We start from the raw sequence: 19,371 nt of genomic DNA on the forward strand, positions 1-19,371 counted from the left end.
GTTCTCGTACGGGTGCGACCCTCCCACTCGATTATGTGCTCTTAGCGTCTCCTTCGAGCGGTGAAGATGAAGCTTGCTCAGCAGCTGCCACATCCCAAACCTCGCACTCAATTCAAGACGAACTAGCAAAGGTGCACATGGCAAAAACCGTAGAGGATCAAACAATTATCAAAAAGTTTGAAGAACATCAAGCCGCCATCGAGTCCATAAAGGATATGTTGGAACAACTTCTAAACAAGAAGAAGAAGAAGAAGAAAAGAGCTACGCGTACCCCACAGAAGCCGGTAGGAAGCAAGGAATAGGAACCCACTCCTAATCAGACGACTAAAATGGAGGATAACATTGACCCGCATTCGGATCACTCCTCCAAGTCGTCGATAGGGACGTCGCGTACTGGGGGTACTGCCCGAGATAAGAGGCTCGATGGGTTCCAAAGTTAACTTAATGCCTTGAAGCTCCAGCAAAACACGAACAAGATGGGGGTGGTTAGACCGTACCCTATCGAGTGGGACACGATCCCCTACCCAGCAAAGTTCAAGCTCATCAGTTTGGTGTAGTTTGATGGCAAGGGCTCCCCCTCACAGCACATCTACTACTTTATGTCTCAAACTAAATTCCTCGCATGGAACGATGTCATCCTCACTCGGTTGTTCATTAGCACCCTCAAAGGAGTAGCGTTTGAATGGTTCCACAAGTTGGAATCAGGCTCTATTTACATCATGGGCCGACGCGGAAAGACTCTTCTTGGCCCGCTTCTTCGATGATGACACAGAGGTGTTGATGGCCACCCTCCTCGCTGAACAGCAAAGGAAGTCGGAGTCGGTCAACGACTTCGTAAAGAGGTTCAGAAATCGGTCAGTTTGTTGCTGAGACCAAGTCTCCGAAGCCACACTGATCGAGATGTGCCGCAATAATATTTCGATTCACATTCTGTCCAAGGTTGGCACGGTAGAAACCCAAACCTGGAAAGAACTTGTTCGCCAAGGCGAACAGGTGGAGAATATGATCAAAAGGCTGGAGGTCGAGGAGCCTCACCCTAAGAAGGGAGCTGCGGAACCGAACGCACCCAAGAATCCTCCTCGATCAAGAGGAAAGGAGATCATGGCGATTAACTCCGCTCGGCATCCATACTGGCCCAAAGGCCGAAGCCTAAGTCGTATGAGCAGCGCCCTCCTAAGCAATACGACTTTAAGGAGGACCAGATAGTAGCAACCTTCGACACTCTTCTCAAGAGCAACACGATTAAGCTACCGAAAGTCACCAAGCCTGAAGAGGCGAACAAGACCGGCGACCTAAGCTACTGTGCATACCACAGATTCCTCGGCCACCATACCTCCAAATGCTATATCCACAAAGATAAGTTCCAGGCCCTCTACGATGCATGGGTCGTAAAGAAGGAGAAAGTGCAAAAGAAGGTGACCACGAACATGATCACATTGAGTTTTGGAACAGACCTCCCGGAAATTCAGGCGCCGGCCGGGTTGGTTCCTATCCCTAAAGCAGTGCTAAAGATTGCTAATGACGATCCTCACAATTAACAGGGAAAATGCTTAGTATCGCAGATCTTGCCATCAGGGGAGGTGATGTGGGTCCACCCAGACCTTCTCAGTGATGAGAAGTCGGTTTCAAAATCTTTGAGGAAGACCAAAGGTAAGTCTTACAATGCCATCTTCGCTATCCCAGAGGAGACAAAGCAGGGGTAATAGCCCTCACCAACTCTGACGAAGAGGCTGTCACTTTGGCCACTAGAGCGGGAAAGGAATTCGCCAAGAACTACCATTCAAGGACAAAAGACCCGGTAAGTCCCTCCACGGGGCCACATGCAATAGCCTGTCCAAATCCCGAAGGACCAAGCTCGAGTAGTCAACCCTTTCGATTCAACGTGCTCGCACAGTTGAAAAACATTCCTCTGTAGGAGGCGCTAGCCAACTCGGAAGCTTTCGCCACGTACTTCTCACCTGCTAGGGAGGAAGACACGGGAAGGAAATGTTTACAATGCTATCAAGACACTGAACGGTGGACCCCCTGTATCACATTCACCCCCGAAGACATGCTGATCAAAAGCACATCCCATGATCGACCCTTATACTTCACATGATACATCGGTTCCTCCAAAGTGGATCGGATCCAAGTTGACCCAGGATCCGCACTGAGCATTGTCCCCCTGAAGCTTATCAAACACCTGGGGGTACCTCAGTGGCGTCTGTCCATGACGACCACAATCATCTTTGGTTTTAATGCCACCGGGACCCGACCGCTTGGCAATATACGTCTAAAGTGTCGTATAGGCGACATGAAGACGGGGGTGACTTATTACGTCATCGAAGCTGAACCTTCCTACAATGTGCTATTAGGACGGCCGTGGATCCACAACAACCGTATAGTCCCCTCCATGGTATATCAGTGCCTAAAGTACGTGGATGACCACGATCAGGTGAAAACGATGGTTGCCGACAAACAACCCTTCAAGGCAGTCGAGAACTACTTTACAGATTCCCTGCTCTACCAAGACCTCGACGAACCATCGATTGAGGAACCCGAGAGCGGCAGTGAAGCAAATAGCGAACCCGAATACGATGACAGCCTTATCCTGAATGATTTTGAACCAATTGTAATCGGCCACGAAAGTCATGATGCAACCGACGCTGATCAGGCAGACGGGATTATCTTGAATGAAAAGTTTGACTTTGCTTACCTGTCGTCTTATCCGAAATATGATGATGACAATTCCGATGATTCAATTTTAGGATTGTACCACTCTTCCTTACACTTGCATGTGTGTTCATCATATGTTACAAGAAGACAGATGATCGAGTCGTCGTAGGCTGTGTTAATCGTGCTCGCACAGGATAATTACCAGAAGAATATTATCTTTGTAATCATCCCTTGCGTACGTTGTGGTACGAATCTGAAGAAGAGGATCCCGCCCCCCAGTTTTTGTAATATAGTCAAACGGCGAAGCGCATGATGAGGGACATGGGCTATAACTTCACTCGCCAAGAGGGTCTTAACTACGGCAAAGGACGGAAGACGGTCGTCCGATCCACCTACGTGCCTAAAGGAAGGCCCCTCAAACTACTTCAGCAAGACTCGAAGAGGCTTGGTTATACCTCCTCCTCATCAGAGTTGTTCTGTAACTTCGGCAAAGACTCCGACGACTCACGTTCGGATGATCAGTCATCAACATCCTCGGCATGGGACTCAGACATCAGTGTAGGAGATTTGTTCAAAGATCTCACAGTCAACATGACTACGATCGATTCTGCCAAAATGGCAGAAGACGATTCGATCCTACTTTATGATGAAGCATGGGACCATCATATCAACGCCTAATGGAATAGTCGCTTCGAGCAGCGCGAGCCACCCACCGAGGATGAAATCCTTCAGATAAACATGGGTGATGAGGCCAACCCCAAGCCCATATTTATCAATGGTAGCTTACCTCCTCAAGAAAAGGAAGATCTCATATCCCTCATACGGGAATATATAGACGTCTTCATGTGGAATTATAAGGACATGCCCGGCCTTGATCCTCAGATCGCCATGCATCGCCTCAACATCAGTTCAGACGCTAAACCCATCAAACAACAACAGAGATGGTTTTGCCCACAAATCATGGAGGTGATCAAAGCGGAAGTAAAGAAGCTGATCGAATCCGGCTTCATCAGAGAGGAACAACACCCTAACTAGGTAACCAACATTGTTCCGATCCTGAAAAAGAACGGCAAGATCCGCATCTGCATCGACTTCAGAAACCTCAACGCAGCCTGTCCAAATGATGAGTTTCCTCTGCCCATCACGGATGTCATAATTGATAACACATACGGGTTCGAGAGAATGTCCTTCATGGATTGATTTTTAGGGTATAATCAAATCAAGATGCACCCTGTTGATGAGAAACACACCTCATTCCGGACTCCGATGGGGGTGTACTGCTACACAGTTATGCCTTTCAGACTTAAAAATGCCAGTGCAACCTATCAGCATGCCATGAGCATGATCTTTCGAGACTATCTACAGAAAACATTCGAATGCTATGTGGACGATCTGGTCGTAAAAAATCGTAGTAAAAACAACCACCTCCAAGACCTGAGAGTGATGTTCGAACTTATGCAATCTCATCAGCTCAAGATGAATCCAACGAAATCATTCTTAGGAATGTCTAGCAGAAAATTCCTTGGATTCGTTATCATGACAAAGGGAATTCGCATCGAACTTGATAAGGTACGAGCTATCCAAGAGCTTCAGCCATCCCAGAATCTCAAGGAATTAAGGGGCCTCCAGGGATGGTTAGCTTACATCCGAAGGTTCATCTCAAACCTCTCGGGTAAGTGCCAACTCTTCTCTAAACTGATGAAGAAAGGTGTCTCCTTTGTATGGGATGAGCCCTGCCAACGAGCGTTCAAAGAGATTAAAACTTATCTCTCGAACCCACCTGTTTTGGTAGCTCTAGTCTCAAGGAAACCATTCCTAATCTACATACAGGCCATGGAGCATTCTATGAGCGCTCTCTTAGCATAGAACGATAACGCTGGCCATGAGCAAGGTATCTACTACCTGAGTAGGACCCTACAAGGTGCCGAGTGATGGTACCTTATGGTCGAAAAAGAATGCCTAGCCTTGATATTCGCCGTCCAAAAGATGCGACATTACCTAGTTGGCCAAACCATTCATGTCATCTCCCGGATGAAGCCTATCTGGGTCTTCATGATGCAACCTGGAGCCTTAAATTGGTGCCTGGCTAGGTGGGCGCTCCTGCTGTCTCAATACGACAACCACTTCATACCATAGAAGTCCATCAAAGGACAAGCCATCTGCGACCTAATGGTCAGTCATCCATTGGAGACGAGGGCCGACCTATTTGAAGACCTACCAGATGAGCCCCTCGAGGCCAACATGACTTCTCCCGTGGAGGTTTGGTAGTTATTCTTTGATGGTGCCTCTCGTGTCGGCACAAACGAATCTATCATTGCAGGAGTGGGGGTGGTCCTGATCTCATCAAACAACCACGTGTTGCCCCGGGCCTTCTCTTTAACAGAGCCATGCATCAACAACATGGATAAGTATAATGCACTACTCATTGGACTCGAACTGGCTAGAGAATTAGAGATAAAGCATCTCAAGGCTTACGGTGACTCCCAGCTCATCGTCAGACAGATGACGGGGGAATACGAGGTTAGAAATGACGATCTGATCCCACTTCATAAGGCAGCTATTAAGCTAGTCGAGTCTTTCGAAAGCTTCCACCTTGAGCACATGCTTCGTTCCAAGAATACGCACGCAGATGCCCTCGCGTCATTAGCAGGTAACCTGGCCCAACCGCTAGGGACGACTCAGCATGTTGCTATCGCGAGCCGACGACTCTTTCTGCCAGAGGATGTTCTGGAAGTAAACGTTACTCACCATATTTTAGGTCAACTTGACTCGAAAGATTGGCGTTTCCCGATTATTGACTACATCTTATATGGCATAGTGCTCGAAGAAGCTAGGGAGCGGGAATTTGTCCGCCGACGCGCCGCAAGGTTCTACTACGACTCAACCTCAAAAATCTTGTATCGTAGGTCGTATGATGGTACGCTGCTTCGATGTCTTTCAAAGACAAAAGCACAATAAGTTCTACGTGAAGCCCATAATGGCACTTGTGGGGCACACCAACCTGGACCTAAGCTCTGGGATCGTGTGCGTAGGATATGCTACTATTGGCCCGGAATGGTCAGTGATGCAGTCGCTTACGCCAAACGTTACCACACGTATCAAATCCACGCCAATTATATGCACCGACCACCTAAAGACTTGCATCCGACAGCAACCTCATGGTCGTTCGAGGCATGGGAAATAGATATCGTCGGACCGATATCCCCGCCATTAGCAAGGGGTCACCGCTTCATCCTTGCAATCACCGACTATTCCTCCAAATGGGCTGAAGCTGTCCCACTAAGGGAGATTAAGACCAATGACATGATCAGATTCATCAAGCATCATGTCATATACTGATACGGTGTCCCCAGGCGTATCATTCATGATAATGGCATACAGTTCGTTAGTCACGCGTTCACTCGGTTTTGTGACAAGTTCAGAATGCAGAACCTTTCCTCCACGGCTTATAATCCCTCAGCAAACGGTTTAGCCGAGACCTTTAACAAAACGATCATCAAGATCCTAACCAAGCTAACCTCTAATAGCAAGTGCGACTGGAACGAGAAGCTTGGCGAAAGCTTATGGGCGTATCGCACAACAATTCGCACACCAACCAGCACCACGCCTTACTCACCGGTATATGGCTTCAAGGCCATGCTACCTTTAGAAATTTAGATTCCATCCCTCCGCGTCACCCTCATGGTAGGAATGACGACTGAGGATAATCGTCAGCGGCATCTCGCAGAACTCAAAGCACTAGATGAGAAGCGACTTGAAGTTCAACAGCACATTGAGTTCTACCAAGCCCGAATGGCCAAAGCTTTCGACCAGAAAGTCAAACGCTGATCCTTCAAGGAAGGGGAGTTAGTCCTTGCTATTCGATGACCAATGATCCTCAATTCCAAGAAGAAGGGCAAATTCCAACCCAAATGGGAAGGACTGTTTGTGATAGAGACGGTCTATTCGAATGGAGCTTATCGCCTCGTCAAACCAAATGGCGATAAGATCATGATGCCTATCAACGGCAAATTTCTGAAGAAATACTACCCTTAGTCCTTTATGCACTCCTTTCAACTCCTAATAGTGCACGAGTCTAAACTGCTCCTTCTTCCTCTAATTAGTACACGAGGCTAAACTATTCCTACCTCATATACTCCAACATATACATGAGTATGAGCTGCTTCTTACGGGGAACCCCCAGAAGATGCTACGTGTAGTATTCTTAGGGATAACCCAAACCCCCAGTCGGTCAAACCTTCCTACAGTTAGGGCCAAAGCCGACTATCGAGTTAATTTCCACCTCTGATAGTCATTTCTCCGTCAGTTTCATTCAACAGGACGATGGGACAAACTCCCACGGTCATGTTAACCATTACCTATGGCAATATTGACTTACCGATCATCTCTAATAGGATAGTAAGCCCACAGAGTTGCTCAAATCGTAACAAACAAACCCCGTCATGTTAACGTCTACACCTCTAATGATATCAACTTATCAATCCTCTCCAATAGGATGGTAAACCCACAGAGTTGCTCAAATCATAACAAACAAACCCCGTCATGTTAACGTCTATACCTCTGACAATATCAACTTATCAATCCTCTCCAATAGGATGGTAAGCCCACAGAGTTGCTCAAATCGTAACAAACAAACCCCGTCATGTTAACATCTACACCTCTGACGATATCAACTTATCAATCCTCTCCTATAGGATGATAGGTCCTCATAGTTGCTTCGATCGTAATAATATTCTATCATGTTAATGATCACCTCTAGTAGCTAGCCCCGTCATTCCCACGAATGACACTACCTAAGTAGTAACCTACCATGCGACGAGTTGCTGCTCCGGTCGATCGTCACACTCATACATCCCTAAATAACCTGACCTATTCCGAACATTCTAATATTTTCTTAGAACAATCGATGGGTAGCAGCACACCATGTGATGGCTCCTACAACAACCAATCATCACACTCCTACGTCCCTGAGCGATTCGATTATCTTGGCACCATCATTCCCTCAAATAACGATGTTCATTGAGGGCGGCCTACCAGATGATGTGCTCCATCAGCCCCCAAACAGCGACTTGCCAAACAACGAGTCGTTGTTGGAACCCTAACCAGATCACGCACACACAAGTGACCACTCTGGCTGGGCTAAATTGTTAACATTTAATAACCCGACCCCGCCTAAACTACAACGTGACGGTCGGAGTTAACCCAACCTTAAACGTCGAGCAACCGAGGGTGAGCAGCCTAAGAGAAACTCCTTAACAACTCACCATACGGAGGAAAATAGTATGACTAGCCCGACTCAAACAAGCAGTCGGTAAAGGCAAGTCAGATTCACTAACTGCCAAGGATTTTCTAAAAGTCCTAAGTATAGGTCAACACAGAAAATAAAGAAAGGCTACACATGCAAGACAAGAAGTAACCATAAGCATAAAAAGCCATTCCCGACTGAATTTTGAGCAACATGCTTTGGACAAACCATAACAAACATCAGCAAATTACAGCCAAACAAAAAAAGAGAAGGAAACATCCTAAATTAACTTCAGCAGGCTGAAGGTGGCGATCCTAGCCTTGACGTCCGCAAACTCCGCCGCCTAGCTTGGTGAGGGCAGCCTCAGCATCCTCCTTTTCCTGGCGCAGACCCTGGAGGGCTTGCGACTCCTGGGTAGCGATGCGGACAACCCTGGCGTTCTCTTCTTGCCACTTCTTCAGGTCCTTCTCCCCCTGGGCAGACTCGACCTCCAAGAAGAAGCAAGCATCATGATAGGCGTCCATCCTAGCCAGCAAGTCATGGTGTCGCTTGCGCAGGCGTGCAAGCTTGGCCTCCTTCTCCGAGATGCTCTTCTCTCGAGCTTCACGTTCAAGAGCCCTTTGAAGCTGGGCACTCATCAGAAGGGGCGTCGGCTCGTCGTTGGGATCGGTGTGCACCAACTCCTCTAGACGATACATAAGCCCTTCCAAATGATAAAGCTCTCGTTTGCATCGCTTGGCGAAATGGGAGCCGCCCACATGCCGGGTCTCCTCAAGACTCTCATCTACAAAGGGGAGCATGTCATAATACCTCCCGCTACCTTAGCTAATGAGGGTAGCCGTCCGTTGCAAGGAGACCCCCAACTTTTGAAGAAGGCCGTACACCAAGGTGAGGTCGGAGCGGCCGCCCCTTGGGTCAGGTTGATAGTTGCGGTCAGCGCCACAACGGTACCGGCGATGGCATAGGGGGAAGCAACCCCCTTCCCATTTGAGACGCACGGCTTGGTCTCGAAAGCCATTTCCAGAATGAGGAATGCTCTGCAAAAGCTTTCTTTAGATGAACACTTGTGAGCATGAGAACTCTGTCATGAGAGAGGCGAAGGCATTATATAGCTGGGGGTTCGACGCGTGAGATCCACAGACTCAAACGAATCGAGCGGCTCAGATCCCCATGGCGGTTTGAATTCGACGCCTATAGAAGCCGCGGCCTTTGGGATTCCAAACCAATAGTTTGGATCAAGCGCAGAAGGCAAGGTGTTCCGTCACTTCACAATTGATGCGAATCGACGCACCCATATCGCCCTAGCTGGCAAGCACATGGGTGATAATCATATTTTTACTATAATTTTATATCCTCATTATATATTTTACATGAATAAATATACCATTAATAATTGTTGTTAGCTTAGTTTCCACATAATTGAATGGAAATATAAATAAATATTATTAAATGTAAAAAAAACCCTCAAAATCTCTCTTCTCTATTTTTTGTAGCAATTTAGAAGTCCAAAAGGAAAATGATTGAAGAGTTGGAAGCCCAAAGGCCCAAGCCCATCAAGAAAGATTACACCAAGGGAAGAGTTGATTTTTGGACTTATTTGCTAAAGTTACAAACTCAAGGACCAGACCTGGATAGCTGCAGCATGCATGGGCCGAATTTTTCATTTTCTTTTTGAAAATCAAATGGATCTTACATCAATGGGCCGGTTGCTTTGTTTTGGAAAATCAAATGCAATTGGGCCGAAATTTAATGGACCGGACTTGGAATGATGGATGCAAAGAATTAGCTTTTAATTCATGGGCCGAACTTGATGACTTAGAGATTTGATTTTTTTTTCAATGGGCCAAAGGTTGCTGCAGCTCTCCAATTTCGGTTTTGAAAATCAATGAACTTTTACCTCATGGACCGAACTCCTGCAGAGAATTAATGGGTGCATAGACCGGACTTGCTATAGGCTGGAGATTTAATCTTCATTTTGAAAATCAAATGAACTCTTCATGGGCCAAAAACTTGATTGCTGCAATGGGCTGCTCAAGATTTGGATGATGCTCAAATAATGGAATTCGGTTTTAAATGGGCTCAAGAATTGGATTTTGATTTTCTTTTGAAAATCAAATAAATCATATGGGCCTCCTATGTTAGAGAAGAACAAAAAGCAAATTCAAAGGTGGAGATTATTGCTTGGGGCTCAAGACAAATCCAATGGCTCGTATTCATTGAAGATTACTATAAATAGGGTTAGAGAGTGAGGGGTTAAGGGGGTGAAAATTTTTGTAACTCCTTTTGGAGAGGAGGGCTACTCTTAATTGAGAAGGCCTTCCAAAATTGTAACTTTAGTTGCAATTAATAATAATAATTTTTTCACCACTTTAAATATTTCTTCTCTTTGTTGGATGATGAAGATGGAGATGAAGAATTATTTAGAGGTTTGCATTTTCTTTCCTTTTTCTCTTTTATTTCCTTTTTATTGCTTATTAGTGTAGATTTATTTCTATGCTTGTAGTTTAGATTTTATTTTCTTGTTAAATAGCCAAGAGGCTAGAACCCTCTTGCCTTAGATTTATTTCATGCTTATAGAATAGATTTATTTTCTTGCATTTAAAGTAGATTTATTTTCTTTTTGTAATTTATTTTATAATTTATTTTGTAGTTAGATTTTAATTTCTTACACTATTCACCTTGAGGCTAGAACCCTCTTGGGTTTAGTTTTTCTTTTTGTTTATTTTTATTTTGTTTGATTCGCCTTTAGGCTAGAACCCTCTAGGGAATCACCCTTTTCTAAGAAGTGGGTTCAATTTTAGATTACCCATATCTATAATTGAATCCACCATCTTTAATTTCTTGTATTTTCTTTTATTCTAGAATTTTGTTCTTCATTCTTGATTTTTTATTTGTTTCTTGATTTTATTCATTTTTTTTCCTTCTTACCTTATTTGATCACAACCATTCTTTATCACATCCACTCTCACTTAACTTTTGCGCCGCTTCACACACTATCACTTTCACTCTCATTATCTCTCCACAATCACATTTACTCATCACTCCTATTTGTCACGCACACAAAATAAGAACCGATTTTATATTTTCTCCTACAAAACACCTTCCTCGTGGGATCGATATCTTAAATACTATAACTTGACACGGTTGTGCACTTGCAACCTTTTTGGTACATGTTTATACCGTATCAAGTTTTTGGCGCCGTTGCCGGGGAAGGTGCTTAAGTAGGTTTTAATTATTTTGGTTCTTTAACTTGTGTGTTTTTTGTGAAGGAAACGCTTGGAGCTTGAAGATCGCGGATTGGAGAGCTAGGATTTGAAGATTTGCTTTCGGGTAAGTCCTCTTTCTAGTTTTTAATTCCACCCTTTAGCTACTTCTTCACAATTAGAGACAATTAGGACTTAAAAAAAAGGATTTTATTTTTTTTGTTGACCATAATAAAATTCACCATCTACTTTGACATTTACTAACAAGATAATAAATTCAAACAAATCCCCCATTCTCATTTGTTTGATTGTTAACCCTAATTAAAAAAAAAGATTTTTCTTTTCCATCCTTTTTAGTTGCTTTTAATTCATAGGGTTGCATTTCATATAGTGTAGGAATTCACCAAGTGATTTGAGCATCTTGATTTGGCACACACTTAAAAATATCTTTAAGGGCAAAAACCCATAATCAAGATAAGGTGAGGGATTTTATCACCCTTTCCTTAGCCCAAAAATCACTAATTCCTCACTTCACAAACCCAAGCCTAATAAAACTCATTAGACGTTGGCCCCTAAGGATTCGAGCTCAATAAGGAACAAGAAATCCTTAAGTGAACCGGTTTAAGTTTTCTCAGATTAGTTGGTGTCTAAGGCAAGGTTTAGGGGTTGCGTAAAGCGCTCCGCAAGGAAAGAGATACTTAATTGATCTTTGATCACCCTCTAGTACTATCCTTACCTGGCTAACTACCTGGGTAAAACTTTTATCTTTTCACTGTAGGAGTTTTTGGTTAGGAGCTGGTCTAGTGAATTAGGCTAAACCCTAGAATTAGAGTGATTAAAAAGTGATTGTTTTGATTTGTTTTAGTTAAGATTTTTCTTTATCCTTTTCTTCTCTAAAAAAACTAATTTTTTTCTTAAAAAATAAAAAAATAAAAAAAATATTTTGGTGTATGCAACAGTGGATTAGGGATAATACACATCGATTAATTCGCTTTGAACCAATCATAGAAATGGAGCATCCTAATCCACTCGTTCTTCATGATATGTGCTATCCCATTAGGAATGCAATCCCCTCGTGCATTAGGCTCCCCGAAACAAATGGAATAAATTTTGAGCTTAGACCGCAATACATAAACATGCTTCCCAAATTCCTTGGCAATGAGACAGAAGACGCATATATTTTTATTTCAGAATTTGAGGAAGTGTGTATGATTAAAATGAGAGAATTAAATGAAGATGCGGTTAAGCTTAGATTTATTCCATTTTCTCTTAAGGATAAAGCTAAAAAATTGCTGTATAGCTTACCAACAAATTCCATCTCAACGTGGGATGAATTTGTCACCGTTTTTCTTAAGAATTTTTTTCCTATTCATAAAACGGTAAAGCTTAGGAACAGCATTCAAAACTTTAAAATTATCCCGGGAGAACCTTTTTGGAAGTATTTTGACCGATTTAAAGATCTTCTCATCCAATGTCCTCATCACGGTTTAGAGAAATGGCGATTGTGCCAAATAATTTATGAGGGATTAGATTATTCTGCAAAAACTTCCTTAGAGTCAATGTGCCACGAGGATTTTATGAGGAAAAATGCTGATGAAGCTTGGGAGTTTTTAGAGAGTCTTTCTGAAAAAACAATGCAATGAGGAAAAATGCTGATGAAGCTTGGGAGTTTTTAGAGAGTCTTTCTGAAAAAACAATGCAATGGGAATAGTACGATGATAGGGTTTCATCAGTTTCCCAATCTAAGTCTTGTGGTCTTTCCTTAGAGTCAAACATTGCTTCTGAAGCGAAGATGGCGACGATTCTGCGAAGGTTAGAAGCTTTAGAAATTAAGGAACGAGCTCCAGCTCAAATCAATCATGTTTCTGCCTCAGGATGTCATAATTGTCAGTCTCCTACCCACGTTTCAGAGGAATGCCCTCTCCTAGGAAATAACAACGCAATAGAACAGATGAACGCTGTATTCCAGCACCATAGAAATGATCCATTTTCTCCAACCTACAATCCAGGTTGGAGAAATAATCCCAATTTTGCATGGAATTTAGGAAATTCTCCCGGAAATCAAAACTTCACTCCCGCTTCGACCCAACATTTTCCTAGGGGAAACACAGCTCCGTTCAATTCTCATTCACAATTTCAACAACCCAATCTGTCGTATCAAAATTAGTCTCCTCTTCATCAAGCTGTAATTCAGACTCATCACAATCCAGATCAGGATAAACGTCTCAATGTCTTAGAAATGGGTTTGGAAACCATAATTAAGGCCTCCACTCAAACCACGAATATGTTGACTCAAACATCTAGCACTCTGAATTCCTTCATGCAATCAACTGGACAAATGCTCAACTCCAACACTCAAGCTATAGCTAGATTAGAATCTTAACTTAGTCAACTAGCTAGTGCCGTGAGTGAAAGAGAGAAAGAAAAATTTCCAAGTCAACCCGTGGTCAACCCTAAGAACACAGGATGCAGTTCATCCTACGAAGCCCAAGTGAATGCAATCCATTCACTTCGGTCAGGTAGACAGGTCGATAATCAAGTGAGAACTCCTCCAAGTCAAACTCTTTGTTCGCGGGGAAAATAGTTGCTTTCTAACTCTTTGTTCGCGGGGAAAATAGTTGCTTTCTTCATTAATGATTCCATTGTACACTCTTGTAATAGTTTATCAATTACAAAGATCCGGTCTTTTTATAAGATCCGGTTACAACGAAAATCAAATAAAAAAGAAATGAAAAATTACAACTTTGTTTCCTTATTTGTCGAACGAATCGCGAGCTCCTGTTTTGCGGTCGCTCGCTTGGTGGGTTCTTTGCCTGCGCCGGGGTTGTTTGCCGTGGACCACCGCGAGATCTAGATCCGGTCGGATCTACGCAGTACGACGGGTATTATTTCACCAAGGAAATAATAGCCGGGGAGGATTGTTTCACCAAGGAAACAATCGTCCAAGTCTCGGGATCTAAGACCAAGCTTAGATCCGGAGTATGCCTGCGTAGATCTGAGATCTGATCCTCTCGAACACCTGCCTTATTTGACGTTGATGATCGCCGAGCACCAGATCTGAAGGAGTGAGTCCCCGAAGTCCCAAAGTTTCAATCTTTTTTAAGTTCCGAGTCTCCAATCCAGCAGGGCTTCGCCTCTCTCCAAAATTTCCAACCCTTGAAAATGAGCATCCCTAGGCCTATTTATAGGCTCTCTAAACAGTGCCCGCGAAAGAACAAATGCTGGCCACTGTCGGCCACTGTCGGCCACTGTCGGCCACTGTCAGCCACCGTCGGCCACCTTCAGCCACCGTCGGCCACCTTTACTGTGCCCGTGTGCACGTGTCAGAGGGTGGCCACCCATGGGTGGCCGGCCACCCATAGGTGGCTCGGCAACCGAGCCACCATGGGGTGGCTCGGCCACCCCATGGGGTGGCTCGGCCACCCCATGGGGTGGCTCGGCCATCGGTGAGCCGACCTCCAGGTGTTTGTCGTTTTGCCTCTTTGTGCCCGTTTTCCGGTTCTGCGGTTGATAGGTTCGGATTCGATTTTGTGGTTGATTTATCCAGACTTGATTCGTTGACCTGATTTGGCAGTAAATCCGGATCCCGATTAGGCAGTAAATCCACTTCTGAATTTGAGTCTGAAACCGATCTTGATTCGATCGTGATTCGTCCGAGTATGCCCTTGGTTGGATGACTCGTTGACTCTTCGAACACTTGGCTTGATCCCGCACGCGAATGGACGTATTCCGTTGCTTGCGTGCGATTAGTCAATCTCGTTGCCTCGTTGGTTTGTCGGTTTGTGCCGAGCTGAGCTAAGGGACCTATAAGCAATTTTATATGCCTACAGATACCCCCTCCAAAGTATTTCAGTCTCGTTCTTTTATAGAAGAGTCTGGAATACTTTGGATATGCTTGTCCCAACCTTCAGTCGGTGTAATGGGACCTTGGAATGACTTCCGTTCTTGATTCCTTCAATTCTCCAGGCTATTCGGTGCTTTGTCGAATGTCTGAAAGAGTTTCGGTGCTGCATTTATTGTCTGACCGTTGTCGGAATTTTGAACTTTGAAGTCGGTTCCTGATTTAGCTTACCATCGATTGTTGGCGTCGAGTCTTTATCTGCAACGCGTTGTCCGGCGTCGTATTGTTGAGTTATCCTTAAGAATATTTATAGAAAACATTCTCCAGGAACTTCTCAAAAAATTAGGGAACAATTTATACTCATATACCTTATTGGAGCTTTTGAGAAGCAGTTTAACCTCATGCACTGTTGGAGGATTGAGGAGCAGTTTATACTCATATACTCTTCGGTGTGTTAGTTCTTTCATTGCAACGCATTGATAGGCGTTGACCTAGGGTCACGCGTTGTCCGGCGTTGACCTTAGGGTTTTGAACGTCGTACGTTGAATTTTTGCTCGCAACGCGTTGACTGGCGTTGACCTAGGATCACGCGTTGACCGGCGTTGACCCTAGGGTTTCGAACGTCGTACGTTGAATTTTTGCTCGCAACGCGTTGACTGGCGTTGACCTAGGGTTACGCGTTGTCCGGCGTTGACCTTAGGGTTTCGAACGTCGTTGGATGCTCAAGTCACGAGACCAACTAATGGAGCTGATGCGTCAGTGACTCTCGTATTTATAGGATTTTTGGCAAATCCTCAGCCATCAACGGGTTTGATGCGCCTTTACCGACTACCGTTTGAGTCGGGCTAGCATGCGGATTGTCGGAATCCGTTCCGCATGTAACGTTGTGCTAAGGGAATGAACTCCCTTAGACTTCGTGCTATGATGTCGAATACATAGACTTCGCCATTGTTACGGGAATAGGCTACCCGGCGACACGTGTTAGGTGTTGACTTTAGGATTTTTGGCTAACCCCCAGCCTTCAACGGGTTTGATTAGCCTTTACCGACTACCGTTTGAGTCGGGCTAGCATGCGGATTATCGGAATCCGTTCCGCATGTAACGTTGTGCTAAGGGAATGAACTCCCTTAGACTTCGTGCTATGATGTCGAATACATAGACTTCGCCATTGTTACGGGAATAGGCTACCCGGCAACGTGTATTAGACGTTGACTTATCCCTACTTAGGCTTCGGGATGAGATACCCCAGAATCGAACTCTGGTGTCTTTTTCTACGGGGAAAGACTAAACCGGCGACGCGTGTTAGGCGTCGGCATATCCTTTCTTAGGATTCAGGATGAAATTCCCCATGCGTGTAAGGCATGGATTTTGGTGTTATTAATAACAACCTGCCACAATGTTGAATATGTGGACGGATGTTCTTTTCAACGGTTAAGAACTAACCGGCAGCGCGGGTTAGGCGCAGACTTATCCTTGCTTAGGTTTCAGGATAGAATACCCCAGAATCGAACTCTGGTGTCTTTTTGTGCAGAAAAAAGACTAAACCGGCAGCGCGTGTTAGGCGCAGACTTATCCCTGCTTAGGATTCGGGATAAACTTCCTAGGATGAATCCTGAATTCTTCGAAAAGGATTGGTATGGGGAAGGAAGAATTTTATATTCTATTCCCCGAACAAAGAAGGAAAGGAGACTCGAGGTGGGATCTCCACCCCCAGAATCCGGAAAGGTGAAACTGAGAGTGGGATCTCCACTCCGAGAATCGAAAAGATTCGGATAACCCTAACTGTCGGAAGGTTTGATTATCGAACTAAAGATGAATTTCTCGTTTATCGAGAATGAATCGTGGTTTTGGTCCTAACTGTAGGAAGGTTTGACCAAGCAGGAGTTTGAGATGACCCTAACTGTAGGAAGGTTTGATCACTCGATTTGAAAGTGGACCTCTCGTTCATTGGAGGAATCGAGAGGAGGTTTTGGTTGTGGTCCTAACTGTAGGAAGGTTTGACCAATTGGGAGATTTGAGACGATCCTAACTGTAGGAAGGTTTGATCGCTCGATTTGAGGACCTCTCGTTCATTGGGGGAATCGAGAGGGGATTTTGACTGTGGCCCTAACTGTAAGAAGGTTTGACCGATGGGGAACCTTACGTCCAGACTCTAACAAAGAGATTGTTGAGTACACAGACACGACCAATTGGGAACTTTACGTCCAGACTCTAACAGAGAGAGTGTTGAGTGCATAGACATGGTGAGAATGGGAGTTCTTATTCATTACATTGCTGTGGTTTTGGGAACTTCCCGTTACATAAATCGTCCACCCCCAGTTTCCTCTGCGGAACTGGTTCGGACATTATTATCAGTTAACTAACCAGGTTATCCTTAAGAATATTAGCTTAATATTCTCCAGGAACTTCCCGTCAAAAGTGGGGAAACAGTTTAGACTCATATACCTATTGGAGTATCAGGGAGTAGTTTAACCTCTTATACCGGTCGGAGGATTGAGAAACAGTTTATACTCGTATACTCTTTGGAGTTTTGAGAAGCAGTTTATACTCTTATACTTATCGGAGTCTTGCCGTTCTTATTTGGCTTACCTTAGCGTTATGACGCCGGCTTCAACCAAGGTCTGAATGCTATTCTTGAGAGTAAAGCAATCCTTGGTGGGATGAACGACCCTCCTATGGTATGCACAGTACTTTGGGTCCGTAATGTTGTCAGCTTCCTCCTGATTTGTGATAGGTGGTAGCTTGATCTTGTTACCTTCAAGGAGGGATTCGAAGATGGTTGGAACGTCTTCGTCCTTGAAAGAGTACTCTTTTTGGAGTCTCAGATCCAAAGTCTTTTGCTGTCTTCGAGATTGCTGTTGTGACGCTTGATTAGCACCACCAGCAGCTGCAGGTGCCTTGCCCTTACCACGAGAGGCGAAGTTTGAGTCCAGCGGATTAACCGTCGGTTGGTTCCTCTCGGCCTTCTTCCTTCTAAGGAATCGCTCAGCCTGCTCCCCTCGGACCTTCAGATCCTTCCAAGTGTCAGACGGTGCTGTCCCCATTGCTTCCAATACGTCTAAGGACAGATTATTATGGCAGGTCTGGAGAATGAATTCCTCGGTGATCGGGTCCCGACAATTCATCGCTTTGTTCCGGAACCTCTTGACGAAGGTGTCGACTAACTCCCCGTCCTTCTGCTTCTCATCGAGCAATGATCCGATAGATATCTCGGTGTCGTCGTCGAAGAAGTTGGCCAGGAACTTGGTCTCCATGTCATCCCAGCTGTTCACGCTTCCTGGCTTGAGGGATTACGGTGACTTGGTTCACCTTGTTGGTTCCTGAATGCCTGGATTTGTTGCTCATGCATCTCTCTCATAGTCTGCATGGCCATCTGCATCTCGAACCTGAAGCTTTCTTGTTGTTTGGCTATGGCATCTTCGAGCATCTTGGCCACTTCTTCCGCGCTTATCATGAATGATTCGCGGGGTTGTCCTTCGCTGGACACTGTATTATCCGATGCGACCGCAGAGCAGGCATCCGATTCTTCATCTTCTGAAGGCAATCTTATCCGAACCCTACCATAAGTTCCTCGTGCGATGGCTCCGGACTGCGGACGGGTTACACGCCGGGACGCTTCCAGAAACGACTTGAGATCAACCTGTGTCGATGTCTCTTTGCTGGTCATGTTAGCGGTGACCCTTGGAAATTCTCCGTCTTTAGCCACCGTTCTTCTTTGTCGAAAACGCCTATGCCTTGGTTTTGGCGTTTCGGTATTAAGCCTTCCGAACACTGAGATTCTCTCTGGGACTACCTTGATGCAGTTGCACTCAGACAGTACCGCCCGAATGAGCTTTGAACAAGGGCACTGAGTTTCTAGCCTTCGAGAACTTCTCTTTCTGGCTTTGTTCGTACCCCCAGCACGATAGTACAGCTCGTCCGTTTGAAAGTCAGAGCAACCTATCGTGTGTTGGCACGATTTCTCAGGTATAACGTAATCATCATCAGCTGATAACGTTTCCTTCTGAGGGAGAATTGCCTTCCTTGGACTTTCAAGAGTCACGCGCCTTGAGACATGCCTTTTTGGGCGTGAATTCTCAGCGGGCTCCTGAACTTCAATGCGCAAAGTAGTGCGCTGGGGTGCCATGATTTCTCTGTCACGTTGAGGGTTGCGGCGACCCGCAGCGTGTTGATTCGTTCGGGGCTTTCTTTGTGGGCCCAAACATTCTTGGATCGGAGCTTTGCTTCGCTCCTCGGGAAGTGGACCGAGGCGCTCCAAGACTGACTTCCTTTTCTGGGATGGTCCTGCAGGATCTCCCGGAGCAGTTGTGGAAATCATCGGCGGTCTGGATTGATTCGCCGAAGGCTGCACTTTCGACGGCTGCAATTGCTGCTTTTTGGTCTGAACCGTCGCTTCAGACTTCGGCCTCCAAACTTTGCGAGTTGGT

The 19,371-nt window shown here is 45.1% G+C and overlaps 1 protein-coding gene across 1 annotated transcript; it reads left to right on the top strand.

Annotated features, from left to right (window-relative positions):
* LOC109823455 lies at positions 5,056-5,613 on the top strand. Its single transcript, XM_020389740.1, has one exon. The coding sequence runs from the start codon at positions 5,056-5,058 to the stop codon at positions 5,611-5,613; it is 558 nt and encodes a 185-aa protein (XP_020245329.1).

Source organism: Asparagus officinalis, chromosome 9 (genome assembly GCF_001876935.1).
Source record: "Asparagus officinalis chromosome 9, Aspof.V1, whole genome shotgun sequence".
NCBI lineage: Eukaryota > Viridiplantae > Streptophyta > Magnoliopsida > Asparagales > Asparagaceae > Asparagus > Asparagus officinalis.